Source organism: Liolophura sinensis, chromosome 1, assembly GCF_032854445.1.
Source record: "Liolophura sinensis isolate JHLJ2023 chromosome 1, CUHK_Ljap_v2, whole genome shotgun sequence".
Taxonomy (NCBI): Eukaryota; Metazoa; Mollusca; class Polyplacophora; order Chitonida; family Chitonidae; genus Liolophura; species Liolophura sinensis.
This window is the reverse complement of record NC_088295.1, coordinates 72,699,855-72,715,391: the sequence shown is the minus strand read 5'-3', so window position 1 is coordinate 72,715,391 and position 15,537 is coordinate 72,699,855. Positions and strand designations below refer to the sequence as shown.

Here is a 15,537-nt window from a genome sequence, read left to right as displayed (position 1 = left end):
CAGCATGGACTTGCCCCGCTTCAAGAAAACACAATATATATGCATACACCTAATGGTTGCTCCTCGTCATTTGACTGAAAAATTGTTAAGTGCGACGTTATACCTCAAGCATACATGTACATACATGTAAAATGTTTGCCATATTATTGAAATCAAGAAAAGTGGTATATCACAACAAGTGAGCTGAGGTTGATATTAACAACAAAATGTCAGTCACAGGCCAGTGGGACTCCTATCCCTTGAGATCTACTGGTTCACCTTGATATTGGCTGTTCCTTCAGTTATTAAGAGTGTCTCACAATATATTTTTATCTAAATTTGTAGCATCTATAGTACAAGCCATATATTTTGAAGATTGTTTAGAAATGTAGAAGTGGTCACTGGTATATGAATTAATTCTTGATAAATAATTGGTCAGTTGTACCAGTGCTTGTTTAACTCTACAGTCCTAATCAGAATTTCATTGGCCTCTGACCATCGGATCAGTGAACCCTTCTCGAGCCTTTTTGATTTTTATCAAACTAGATTGCTTTCTTCAACATGTGAATTATCCTAAACTTTGCAGCAATAGAACTGTGAAATATTTAATAACTGAAAGAAGTTGTATTTTATCAGAAAGTTTAATTGTTCAGGAGCCAATGAAGAAAAATGTTGTTAACCACTGCTCCAGTGGTTAACCACCTCTTACATTGTGCTTATGAACAGCTTTGGTGAACGTACAGATTTTAACATTTTTCTTCTGGTTATGTCCTGAACTGAAATTTGTTACAGGACTAATTGCTTACTGCTCATGTCAATGTTTATTATTAATTAACCACTGTAAACAGACGCTTTGTATCATTTACATGGTTAATTTTAAACTGAATTAAGATCCGCATGTCATGTCAGAAAAATGAACATCTAGACATGCATACCCTTAGATATGAGAATCCCACAACACTTGTCCAAGATAACATTCAGAATAAATTAGACTTAGCACAGTACAAAAGAATGCGGGAGTTTGTTTGAACAGTTTCCCAGAAACCTAAAACCACTGTTGTGTTAGGTTACAAAAGGTTACAGAGCATTCCAGAATCACCTGAAGTTTATCCTAGCCTGCCATCAGTTAGCCACTCCCTAATAGAATTACATTTACGTGTATGTGGTTCAGCGCAGTAAAGCTACACACACTGTAGGCCCACATCTGTCCTGTTGCACAGTTATTAGGGGGAACCCCTACACCCATTCTGCAAACTAGTGGACTGACTCAGTTTCACAAAAGCCCTAAATGTCATCAAATACATGTACTCTATGTCTCTCAGTCTGACTAATCAATGTTGACATCAGGCAAGCTTTGCTGTAGTCACCTTATACATGTTAGACAGGCAGCCTTTTTAAGTGTTTAAATATCTTCGGCTTTCACGGTCTGTTAAAATTTCTTAATCCCATCTGTTTTATATAAATTTGGAATCCGTATGTTGTCTGCTGTTATTGTCAAGATCTTGCATATTCTAACGGCATTATTGGGTGTTAAAATTATACTTTTTGTGAAACCCTGAAACTGGACAATTGAACCAATGAAGATTTGTCTCCAAAATCAAATTAAAAATATGAAAAAATTGCACTGAACGTTACTCTTTCATATGCAAAAAGGTTGAGGAATTAGGGTAAGAGTATTGTGTGAAATTATTACTTCTCCAGTGAAGTGTGAAAATAATTAGATAAAGCTACATTTATGTACAACAACAGGTGCATAACTACTTTAATATACATGTACAACATATCTGATGTTATTAACACATTGAACATTATGTGTAATGTGATCTCCAATATTTGTGGTATTTTTCTTGGATATTGTGACACGGTTCACACTGAAATTCAACTCTGTGAACTTTGTCCATATGGCTTTAGTGATGTTTACTTTTAATTTTTACACAGAATAAATTTATGTGTGAAATCTAAATATTGTTGTTCAGATTAGACACCTAACTTAATTCTAACTTAATAAATACTAGTTTTGTATTTTAGTGATACTGCTATGAGGTTTGAATATTATTACAGAAATAGTTCCTGCAATGAAGTTTTTGATACGTATGACATGAAGTGAGATAGGTTGGTAATGTTAATTTATTCCAGTGTAACTTGTAATTACTTATTGGGTGACAAATTGAAGTAAGTATTTTTTTTAGATTTTTTTCTTCAGTAAACATTGTAACAGTGTTAATGAAATGAAATTGATAGGCAAGCCCACTCATAATGTATGTACTGTGCAAATTTATAATAATTGAATGTTTGGCAATGTAAATCTAAATATCTCCTGACTTAAAACTTGGGTTTAGGTATTCTTCATTTGGCTGAATGCTGCAGTGTATTCCGTCATGTTAACACCTCCATGGATAATACTGCCTACTTACGACCTGCTGTCGATTTATCATCAGCAGATAGTGCCATGAGGTAAATGAGCCATGTGACATGAACACTAAGCATGTATTAATGTACATAATTCTGGGGAAACAATATGTGATGGATGCACACAATGTTGCAGTCCTTGGACCCAACCCTCTGCGCCCCCCTTTTTCCCAGCAGTCAATTTCACTTTGCAAAATATTTACGTGACCGACTCTCTGTGTTCAGTGGAGTGATTTTTTTAAAATGTGAGATATGTGTATTGATGAATCATAGTTGTGCAAGGATCACAGAGCCTTCTCATGCCTCAGTGTTTGTTTGTCAGGCCATGCCCTATCTGCAGTGACATTCCATTATGCATGTGTGGTAGTTAGCAATCAATTAACAAGGGTTTGGAAGATCTGCTTATCCAGGGGAACATTTGTGACTAGCAGGCTTTCACTGACATCTCTCTCTCTCTCTTCTGCACAGGTCCATGTGCATCTAGGACCATAGTATTCTACATGCTAGGCTCATTGGGCTCTGAGCTTGCCCAGATACTGACTCATATATAGATTCAGATTGTAGTATTAGGAATACAGCATACAGGTGTATGGAATGGGTAAACTGAAGACCTAGTCTGTATTTCCTATTTTCCTGGTCTGTCTGGCAGCATCCGGCTCCAATCAAAACATAGAGAAAACACCTGGATCATCATACAGTGATACTATTCCTGACATAGCCATGTTACACAGTATATTTTGGTTGAAAGCATTTCTTTATGGTTGCTAGATTTGTTCAACCTTTCACCTATTTGCTAGATATTTATGTAAGCATATACTGGAGGCATTATGTTGTGTGGACTGATAAAATTATACTTTTTATGAAGCCCTGAAATTGTCCAACCCAAACTATGTGGTTTAGTCTCCAAAATGAAATTAAAAATCCGGTTTCATATAAGAGTATGAAATAACCAATGAAAAAATGAATGAAATTATAAAGGTGCATAAATTGCAATGATGGTTGCTTTTTTTGTGTGAAAAGGTGGAGGAATTAGGATGCGTACAATGTACATGTATATAGTGTAATCAAATATAGAACATACATCATCTGTGTATGCCAAATGATACCTGGCTTGGCGGCTGCATGCCCAACTTTTAGAGTAATGGTGGTACATGTCCTTAGTTCCAGTGGTGGTGGTATTACATTCGCTTTACACCAACAATGCCATTCTCTCTGTAGTCATTCTCTGCTCTTCCATACTGGAATGAACAGAGGACAAAAATTTCCTGTATCACCATTTTGGAACATTGTTAGCTCTGGTGTCAATGAGAATGAATGAAAGAATGAATGATGCCTTCAAGCCACCTTGGCAATATTGCAGTCATGTCATGGTGATGGTGTCAGTTAGAGAATATATGTACATTTACTACATGTACATGTTGTGTAGCAATTACTGTACCTAGTGTCTTTGTCCTTCGCTATACTTTAGGGTGTGTCAGGCTGAATTAGGGCTCAGTGTGTTTATTCACACTGAAGGTCATTTTTTTTGGAGTGGTGTATTGCCATTCCCACATTGAATTAAATGTATGGGTAATAAGTGTTATGGGTAATCTATAATCCTATGATGTTCTTCAGGCCATATCTATATAATTTTATTACATGTATAAATAAAGACTTGTTTGACATGTACTTCCATTTCAAGGCTGCTTGAGGACAAGGTTTATTTGGCTTATAATAATACAAGTATATTCCACGACAAATAATGTGCACATGCTGTAACTGTACTGTAGTGAAGGTGTGATCATGAATTGCAGTCTGAAAGTACATGAATACATGTGTTAATCTGACATAATAGGCCTTGACATGTATAGGAAAATCATTGGTTAATTGTCAAACAAAGGTCTTCGTAGTTATATAACCAGTAATAAATTCACAAATAATTTTATTTAATAAGTACTCCATTTGTTTGCCAGAGCTTGATGATGTCCTATTTTTCTTCACTTTTATATCTTCTTCCATAATAGCTCAAGTGTCTCTTTCCTGCTTTTGAGTAAGATGTGGGGACGTATTTGAGTTTCCTGAAACATTGGATACAATTTTTCTTTCCATCATTATTGAGTCACTCACACAGTTATAACTTTCCAGGGCTTGGAATTTGATAATGTGTTGATAGGTCCCTATTGATGAATGCTTGTTTAGAATTGTGAATAGTGCCCTGGTTATATGCACAGTTTTTCATACAGGCACACCTCTATATGGACACTGTAGTTTCTGTTTCCCTTTCTTAGAACTCATGAGTTACTTGTTTCGGGGAAGCTAAAGATGTTTACTAAACTTTACATTTACATGTACATGATGAAGAATATGTTATGCCTAAAACTAGAAAAGTTCTCTCCCAGTTCAAGGCTGGAAATAATTTTTAATTTGGTGCAGGACATAATGGCAACTCCTCCATACACTACATGTATGTCCTGCCATGTGTAATTTGTTCATAGTTCTACAGTGTTGTGAGAGGACAAGTTTTGGACAAAGCTCAGACATGGATCAAAATGTATCATGTCTTAGTTTTTTTCATCATGATACAATTTATGACCTATTGGAACTATCGGTTTAGAATTTGTATTTTGATTTTTGATCTTTATTTTCATGTCCATGGTGTGTTCACATATCATGTTTTTTGTAAAGTGTATGTGCACCTACACTGTACATTCAGGTACATCTGTGTCAGCCATATGTATATTTTTATTTCGTGTCCTGTCTGATATGAGGGACATTCAATCAGTTTCATGCAGTCTCGTATTAAATTTTTTTTATTCAACCCATGAACACAATTTCACATGCAGGCACGCAGTTATAATTTTTCATTGTGTGTCAGTGATCATGTTTGTCATGCTATTGCTAAATATGCATCAGTACTCTGTATTTATCTTATAGATATGGCTGTATAAATACACTCTTTTTATTGCAGATCTCCTTGAATGGCATGGAGGTGTTGTGTTTATTGGTGGATCGAATGGGAGAAAACTTTCAGCGACATGTTCCATCTGGTGAGTCTGCACATGCAATACCTTTACCAACATTGATGTAAAGTTAAGAAACTGAGCTATTTTACAATGTACTTATATAGTGTAAATGTTTCTAAACTTGACATTAATCTTGAATTTATGATAAGTTTTGCAAATAGTCATTTTAGCACACTGTATTCACCTTGCACAACTAGTCTGCTCATCATATTTGCTTCATTGAAGTGAGGATTTATCATTGTGTATTTATATTTACAGTGTTGCCAGCTGTGGTGGATAGACTTGGGGATAGTAAAGATCAGGTGGGGTTATGTAGCATTAAGTGATGGAAATACAAGTACTAGTTGGTAAAATTGTTATGAGTACTTGATATTTCCAGAAGGCTTAATTACCCTTAATGGTAAATGACTTGAAGATACATTTTACAAAAAACATTACAGTAAGCTGTCCTACAGATTGTAAAGTTTTGATTGATATTTATCGACTGTGGGTTGCATTGATGTAATTTCACTGACGAAAACTTTTACTTTTCACACTAAGCCTCTGACCAAGGCTGTTGAACCTGAAGCTTCTGGAGATATACATGCATGTTTATACAGAAGTTTTTGGCACCTGTATGGCAGTGAAATAGTATTCAGGAATCAGGTTAAACTCCCGCTAATTTTGTTTTGATCAGGTGCGAGAGCAGGCCCAGATTCTGCTGCTGAAGCTGATGATGCCAGCCTCGTCTCCCCAGGTAAGTGATGTACCTGTAAATCTACCTGTGCTACGCTCACTGCTGACCTACAACCCTGAATGTTTGTCCATGACAGTACATTGTGAAGGCCTCCATGGGTGCGGATACATTACACTAAGATAGAACTGTTTTTTTTTCTTCAGTATGCATGTACTCATACTTCTCTTCCTCCTGCTGTGTTTGAAGACCTGTGTTCAGCTACGGTGGTTTTAATTGTTTTTCTGGATTGATTCAGTTATTTAAATTCCCAGGATATAGAGGATACTTGAGCAGGTATACATGTACATGTATATTACCATGACATTGCACTGGGGTGAGGATAATGGGTCTGGCTCTGTTAGTCATGTGCATGCTCATGAATCCTACATATAGGTCTGCATGCTTCAGTGACCGTCTCCTGCACATGTACTTATATGGGTGTTGTATGGATGGCTTACCTCAGTATGGTATATATCCATCCATCAAACTAACTAGCAGGTAAAGAAAAACATGAATTGTCACTCAGATGAAAAGAAGGTGTCAGCTATAGACATGTCATTCTGACCCTTGTTAACCTGGAATCTGTCCTGGATTACAGTGTTCACACGGCTGCATCTATTTCAACTTAAATGCAGTAATAAATTTTAAACATATTTTACAATGCGATGCTTTAGAAGCATTGGTAATCTATGGGTGAAATGTAATTATGCGGGTTTACCTTGTTAGGTGAGGTGACAAGAGGGATGGGGTGTGAGCTACAGTGACTTGTTTTGAGATCTTTCAGACAAAGTGAAAAACATATGTTTTGCAGAGTGTATGGCATCTTACAGCAACATTTATAAAATCAATTTCAAGCAAAACAAATTTTGAAAAAAAAAATTCTATGTTGGCTTCAAACAGATAAAAAATGTTGAGTGATAAAGAAAATGCCGGTTAGAATGGTGTAGGAGATGTTACTCTTGATCAGATGACATGCACACTTACTTCAATGTTATTTTATATCATGACGCGTTAATCTGTGTGTTTGATTGCAGTATGTGTTTGAACGAATGATGAATGCATTTGGCCACAAACTGTGGCATGTTCGTGAAGAGGCTATGATCTGCTTACAGAAGACGCTGAACAGGTAAGCTGTTGAATATGTATCGCTTCAACACGTTCCTGTATTTATGTCCTCTGTTCACACTCAACTTTCTCTCTGAGGACTGATGGTTCTGTGTCCTTTGATTGCCCCTGCCGAGATCAACAATATACCTTGCATGTCTTTGAAAGCGGAGAAAGAAAGCTGACTGGCCATTTCCTCTGTTAACTTCCAGAGAACAGCACCAGCTGATATCGTGACCTGGGGTCGATTTCACAAAGCCTTATCTCACTTCAGCCAAAATTTGAAATACTGTTTTAGAGGTTATCTTTAGGACCTAGTAGGTCAAAGTTAGACCATCTCATAAATGTTGTCATAAGATAGACATGTCAAAATTTCAACTTCCAGCACCAAAAAACTAAGCATTGTGAAGAGGCGTTACAAATTTTGGCTCTAAGAATCAGAAGTGAGTTGTGGAATCAGCCCTATATTCTTGAAATTGATGTGGCTGTTCACTTAAACTCATTCTTTTTGAAAAAAGAGGGTTGTGAACAAAATGGGGTAAAAATTTTATACCTTAAATAATCCAGATTTTTAGTGGTATAAATGGAGTGAATTAACACAAGCTAGGCTAAATGAGAGGTCTACTATCCCCGTACAAGCTTGACAATGAGGTTATGTCCCCCAGTCCAGCTCAAACCAACTCTGATATGGCATTGTCTCCTTGGATCTTCCAGGTTGCTGGACCATGGGATCACAATGTGATCTTAGGCTCAAGTCAAAATTTCAGTCATTAATTTGGTGTGTTCCTTGTATTATTTAGCTGAAATTTGTTTTATAATAACTTATCTAGAATTTACATCGATCAATATTTTGACCTCGTTACGTAAGAAGTACAATTTTAAAGTAGATGAAGTCTTAGCTTACTTGGGGATTGCAGGGCCAGATCATATTTTAGAGCTACATGTACATGGTGGATATAGACCTATGCATGTCATACTGTTACTTACAAGGGCATATCATTGAGGGCATGATTCTTGTTCCGGGTTTATGTATTCATTTATGGGTGAACACTTTTTAGTACTTGTCTTTTTCAAAGCTCTCTTAGGTACTGATATATCCATACACTCTTAGTGTCCTCATTTCTCTGTGTTCTAGTTGTGCTGAAAATACTAATTCTGCCTAGGTTAGAATTACATAATATTTATGTTTTGTAAATAATAGGATTAGGCATTAAGGTGTACAGGTATTTGTGTTAGTATTTTGGTTAGGTAATCTGCCATATGCAGATAAGCTCTGGGTCTGGATTTCAGTTTTGTTTTATTAAGGGGAAGTAACCCTTGAATCAAGGTGAAAGGATTGTGGCCCTTCATGCAACTGGCCAGTCGATCATTGTCTGACATCTCATGATTTTAAATACAAATAGTGTAATTAGAAAAACACCAATCATGCTTTCTGGACCCAGATGTAAGTGGATTGCATTGTGAAGCACATAATGTTTTTACATGTGAATTTCACACCTGGAAAGAACAACAAAGATTATATCCAGTCAACCAGTTTCTTGCTATTTAAAATCTTAAAATCTATTTAAAATAGAACTTATGATCTACATGTACATGTAGGTGGGCATAGGTAACTTTAAAAGTGTATTTTGGTCATGAAGTGCTTCATTCAACTAGACATGATCTCCTATGCTAAGAGGAAGACAGTATTAAAATGTGTGTGATCTTGTTTTAATATCACCAGAGCTTTTGTTTGACATTTCTGAATGGTAGAGAGTTTGGTGTTAAATATTACACATATTTATACAGAAATGGTTGTGCACAATTAAAAGCCTACTTGCTGTTTCTGAATGTTGTTGTAATAACAGATCATGACTTCACTTCTCTGCATGCCTTCTTTGAGTTAGCTCCAAATGTGTATATATATTTACCTACATAGCACATACAACCACGGGGAAAGAGCTCCCCAAGAACTGTGGTTTGTGATGATTGTACTGATGCTTTCTGTTTCTGTTTTACTTCAGATATGGTGCTAAGAGTTTGAAGCTATCAGCTCTTGTCACAGCCATATGTAAACTACTGGAAGATCAGAATGGCCAGGTAGGTCAGGTGAAATTCAAACGTCTTAAGGCTTAAAGAATACATGAAACGCTTTGGTTTTATTTTTTAATTACAGATTATCATGTGTAATAACATACAACAGTACAAACAAATTTTCAACTTCCATTTTGTTGGGTAAAAAGGGCTTCAGAGTACAATTTTCGTAATGCCCAAGGGGTCAGTCGGGAAATTAAGTGAACTTGCAGTGGTGATGTAAACAATGGTCCCTGTTTAAAAAGAACTCTGTTGGGGACAGACCAAACAGGTCTGGCCAAATGAGGGCAGGGGTGTGGATGACAGACTGAATGGGGGTGGGTGTATGGGCGTGGAGGGGGCGCTAAGCTGGCCCAAAGAAGCCATGCAGTATCTGTGTACATGTCACCTTGCCCACACTGCTCACTTTCGGGTGTTTACCAAGTTCCGAGCAAGATCAATGATGACGTCATTTCTGAAAAAAATCCAACCGTTGACGAAAATTATGCACAATATTGAGGAAAATATACTCAAAATGAATTTTAACAAAAAATCCGGGGCATAATTTTCTTCATTTAGCATAGAAACATAATCTTTGTTTTATTATTCCTTTTCATGTTTCCTTTAAATCAAAAAATGTGTTGCTCTGGGAAGTTTAAAATTTGTACACTGAATTTTTACTGCAGAACAATGTACCAGTTTGGCACAAGTTTGGCTGTTGAACCACTTTCAGTTTATGGTTTAAATCATAAATTTCTCATGAAATTAAAATAAGAGTCTGGGTAACACTTCCATAATATTAGAACCTCATGCTGTTTTCACAGTTCAAAACATGTCTTATTAATTTTGGTCAAGGAAAAACACATTATTTTGCCTTATGTTTTACAACCTACATATTATGGAGGCCTTTTTTGTGAGAGTTAACTGAGTGTCTTGCATACATGTATTCTCTGGTAATGGCATAATACATCAATCAAAGAAATGAATATTTTCTTAATAGGATCTGAACTCATTATGTGGAAGAATGGATAATACCTAGCAGCAGAAAAGCCAGTTCTCAACAATGCTTAATTTGTTTGTGCATTTTTTTCTGTACTTAATATTTACGTCATCCAGGTGAGAGAGACGGCCGTCAACACTCTAGCTGAGATTTACAGACATGTTGGGGAGAAAGTGCGAGCAGATCTGAGCAAGAAATCCATCCCACCACAGAGGTGAGTGTCTCACGACAACCAATTTATTCTGGAATCCTTATACTTTATTCTGTTTTCGTGTGGTTCACAGTCAAATACATCATGAAAAGTGAAATGCTACTTCAGGCCTCCGTGGGCTAGCTGTTAGTAGGCTAGTGCAGAATAATGGCATTGCCTCTCACCAATGCGGTTTGCTGTGAGTTCAAGTCCAACTTATGCTGGTTTCCTCTCCAGCCGTTTGTGGAAGCTCTGCAGCTTGATGCGAATTATCCTCTGTTTTCCCCCAGTTTCCTTCCAGCTTGATGTTATCCACTATTGTATGAATGAAATATTCTTGAGTATGGTGTGAAACACCAATCAGATAAATAAATAAATGAAGGAGCATCTCCATCGCCCCAGTTGTGTCATATTTTATTATGTGTGATGGTCAGTATTATTTCATGTCATAATTCAGAATTCCTTTGAAAGGGACAGATAAATGACATCACTGCCTTCTGCGAGTCCTCAATGCTGTTCAGCTGGTCTAATTAAGCATTGTGCACTTCAGGTGAATGACTCCTGATATCATATTTGACATAAATTATTTTATTGGGGTTCATCAAAATGTAGTGGTCTCGGTTAAGGTTTATAGTTGAGCATACAAGTTAGAATCAAATAGAAACCTAAAGCAGAGAGAGAGAGTTGGTTGGTAGGTGATTTGTTCATGAAGGACAAACTGATTGAGTTGAATGGAGCCCTTGTATTATATGCATGATCTGGGCTGACAACGCTTGATTCACACCTGAGGTGTTATGACTCATCCAGATTCCATCCACGTCTGTATGGTATACAGATTAGAGTATCATCCACTGGAGTTCATCAAACTGGAGTTTACCAAAATACTGGTCTCGTTCAGTGCTGTTCAGTCATTCACTCACTTGCAGGAAGGATCATGAATGTATGTATGCCCTAAATGACCATAAATTTCGTCCATGACTCACTTGCCTATATTTCCTGATTCTGAGAGTTCTATTGATTTTTGAACACTGTTTTGAGGTTTGAATGGAACATGGGATGATATTCTGCTGGAAAATTGTAAGTTTTAGCACCAAAAATAATACGTTTTGACATTTATTTGCCTCTAAAAATGCACTTTATTGGACGAAATTTGAGATCATTTAGGATATATATATATATCCAAATGTACATGTACATTAAACCAGGTGAGATTAGAGGCACTGGTTGGTTGTATAGCACCAACATGGGATGTACATGTAACATGTCATGTTTATGTTTCATCTCTGATATCTGTACTGGCTCCTGTTTAAAATTTGTTCTCGCCACGATATGGTTGGAAAATTGCCCATGTTGCGTTAATCCATAATCATTCATTCATTCTGTTATCTTGTCACACGACATAAGATGCCTATGAAGTCGTCGTTATATCTGCAAGCGTCATTCTTAAAGGCTCTAATGTTGGTTCACTGCCAGTCTCAGGCTCTGAAAGTTTGAGATTCTCCTCTGTCCTTGGTTTTGGAAACTCTGGGGACTTAAAACAGTTGACAAAGCTTGTAAAGCCTTTTAAGTGGTTGTTCATGTGCACATACATGAAGATGTACATGCATATTAAGTGAAATGTTTCACCACATACTTTTGGAACAGATGTACTTAAGCAGAGTAGAAGTGTTTTTGATTTCTGTGTTTTGTCTGATTAACATTTTAGCATATTTATTAAGGCCCTTATAATATCATAGATTTTTTTCCTTATTTTGGTCATGATGATGATTCATCTAATACTTTTTGGGACTATTGTTAAACACCATATTTGGAATGTTTCACTTATGTGGTGGCCTCTCTAGAGTTTATTTTGGCTTGAGGAAACCATAGTGTCTTAAGTAAACAAACAACCTTTGGCCTTATGTTATCGTATTCTAAACGATGCCCCACAGACCTCACTTGAGGGGGGAGAACTGCATGTAAGGAATATAGATACATGTACCTGAAGTATACCTCAAATGCTGAAGATTTGATTGAGTTGCTTATTTGTGGTGCTGTAGGTATTATTCAATCGAGATGCCATATTACGGAATGCTAGATGTTGAAAATGAAGTACGCATACCTGATGCCTGGCTGTTTTCAGCTCAGCCTCTGGCATCCTTAAAATTAACTCAATAAATAAATCAATAAAGCCTTGCATAGCTGCAGTGCCGTAATAACACGTCATGGGAGCAGTGTAACCTTCCATCATCAGGCATGTAGCTAGGTGTGGGCTATGTCACTTTTGAGCCCAGTGCGACCGCTGTTGTAAATCCACCCCTTCACGTTACACATGTAATATTTATGGAAGAGAACATGAAGTATTTCTATTATATTGACCATATCTCTAAGCATTCATGCTTCATATTTGCTGTGCTGTATGTGGGAAGGTCTGTCAGCAACCTGCGGATGGTTTCCTCCATGCTCTGTTAAGTTTTCTGCCACAATAATGCTGGCCGCCGTCATGTAAGGGAAATATTCTTGAGGAAGGTGTAAAAGCACCAATTGAAGGAATAAATAAATCCATATTTGTTGTGAATTCTCTCTTGAAGATATTAGCGAGCAGCTAATGTAGATGACAGTCCAGTCAGTGTAGTCATCCAGACATGTCACCGCACTCTCTTGCCAGGGCACGGCTCTATGTGCTTATAATACATGTGACATCGATTACAGTTAGGGATCTAGATTGTGTTACCACTAATATAGACAGTCACGTGTGTCAGAAAACATTTCGTCACACTCCAGGAAGAGGCTACATAACTAACTTCAGATATGCTACATGTCTTCAATCCCAAATTTATGACTGTCATGTGATATGGTTTAGCAGGAGATGCTTTGTTTATGTGTATGGGAAAAGGTTGGCGAGAGAATGTGGGATTTGAACCCCAGCTGATAAGTGTGTAGGTGGTAGTCTTTGATCTAGATGATGTGTGTAACAACCATCCATGACGGTCTGTGTTTCGTGTGAGCTTTCTCATAGCGGTAATGAGGAAGCCATAAACCTAGGGGAAGATGCTATATTCGTGAATAAAGCTGTCACACAGGGCTTTCTGGCTAGGGATAAGGATTTGTTCTGTCAGGGCTACAGACGCAGGGGCTCAAACAGTGAGGCTATAAATGTGTATATTGTCTCCTGCTGATGATTCATGCCACAGGCTATGTACATGTAGCCTAGAACATTTTTTCCCCTCCTCATGCACTCAAAACCTGCCTATAGGTGGTAGCTCTTGATAATTTTCTGTTACCTAACATTTAGCTAAACTTTTGACAGCATTAAGGAACTGGGGCCTGGAAAGCGGGCCTGTTGTTATAAGAGCAGGACAGGTATGTACACTACTACACCTGAACATTAATTACAGGTGGTATATTGGTAAGACATTAACAGGTATGAGCTGCCCATGGTGTTGCCAGGTTATGGGCTTCTAATGTAATTGCTACCATCAGCCCTGGTTATGGTTTGTATGGTCACAGCTGTTGTTGCATACAGGGTAGTGCAGTACAGTGTAGCTGCACGTTACCTTTTATGTCACATTGATTATATTGTACTGTAATGTTTACCGATAGTTAATAATATACCTGCAGTTGTGTTCATGTTTGTTTTATTATCAGGAGAAATTACTGTGACATGTTTGGATCATGATTGACATTAGTCACAATATAAATTCTTAAAAATAGTCCAAAGCTTCTAAAAATGCCTGAGGAAATCAAATTGTCAGCACTGTCATGCTAGCTTGTGACAGACCTGTTTGCTGTTAAGGTGCTTTGTCATGTTTTGTGTTAACATATTTAAGACTGCAGCATGACTGTTCTTTAATACTGATAGTATGGGTACTTTTGTTCCCATGAGCATAACTTCTCAGCTGAGTGTGTTTCAACTTCCTTATTCCTCTCACCTTTTAGAATGCATTTAAGTTGATACTTTGTGAAACAATAGGTTTGAAACAATCAGTATTTATTTTTTCCAGGATGACTCAGATCTTTGCTAAATTCGAGGAGTTGCGGAATTCTGGAAGCATGTTACCTACAGCCGACTTGGGTGAGTGACAGATTTTTGCTCAAATCATGTGATTTCTAAGGAGTTCGTTCAAGGCTTCATTGTTGTTTGTGGTTGTATATACACACGCTTGAATTTGATGGTGTCATTGTGGTGGGGAAATAAGCGTGCTGTTGTAGATGTCTAGGTACATGCAAGCACTAAATAAATATAAACTGCCATTCAGTCTTATTTAAGAAGTCATAGTTATCCTGACAAAGTCTTTACACATATAGCTCCAGAGTTCTGGAAGTAATTATTCATAACTTTGCTCTGGACAAGCAAATGGGTGTCGATATATTTTCTGCTTTAGTAAAACACTAGCTGCTGTTTGCTGCAAGTGAATTAATCCACCATAATGGGCCTCCCTGTATTACCTCCCTTGTAACATTTACTTTGCTGCAAGTACATTCACAAGACTGTATTGTTATGTATAGGGACATGTCACATTCATGTACCAACAATGCTCGGGCCAAGCAGTTATGTCAGTTTAGAGAATATGTCGGTTAAAAAAAAATTTTGTCAGAGATGTTGGTTTATTAAGATTCTGTTCTTGAGAAAGTTCAACTTTTCAATTTTCGCCTTCATACCCTTGTGGAACATTATCCTTGGAATAAGTGGGACATAGGGCAAGGTAAAGTACATTGCAGGTTATGTGCATATATATTGATATGTGTTAGTAAAATGTTGTCAACGGGGTATAACATGAAATGTTAACAATTTTAATGCATGTGGATGAAATAAACATGATTTAGACACAATGCGAGAAAATTTCAGTCATTTTCATTGTTATGAAGCGTTTTTGTGTAATTAACGTCGGTATAAATTAAGGGTTACAGTGTGCAAGCAAAAATATGACACGAACAATTAAACACGGAATAATTAATTTAACCCAAAGCCTTTTTAAAATAGAGTGAACGCCAAAAAGTGAAGGTGGTAATTTTGTTACCTGTAATTATTGAAGTGTAGTATGCAAGGTGGGACTTTTACTGGCTTATGTACGTGAGAAATTAATGAATACTTCATGAGAAAAGT

General features: G+C 37.0%; 1 protein-coding gene across 6 annotated transcripts in view; it reads left to right on the top strand.

Annotated features, from left to right (window-relative positions):
- LOC135461325 (CLIP-associating protein 1-like) overlaps positions 1 to 15,537 on the top strand; it is a 65,455-nt gene that overhangs the window by 1,514 nt on the left and 48,404 nt on the right. For all 6 annotated transcript variants that reach the window (XM_064738359.1, XM_064738361.1, XM_064738360.1 and 3 more), the window contains exons 3-9: positions 5,336 to 5,414; positions 5,649 to 5,692; positions 6,067 to 6,126; positions 7,140 to 7,231; positions 9,213 to 9,288; positions 10,378 to 10,475; positions 14,435 to 14,505. In XM_064738359.1, the coding sequence (XP_064594429.1) occupies positions 5,336 to 5,414; positions 5,649 to 5,692; positions 6,067 to 6,126; positions 7,140 to 7,231; positions 9,213 to 9,288; positions 10,378 to 10,475; positions 14,435 to 14,505 (520 nt within the window). The remainder of the gene's footprint in view (positions 1 to 5,335; positions 5,415 to 5,648; positions 5,693 to 6,066; positions 6,127 to 7,139; positions 7,232 to 9,212; positions 9,289 to 10,377; positions 10,476 to 14,434; positions 14,506 to 15,537) is intronic.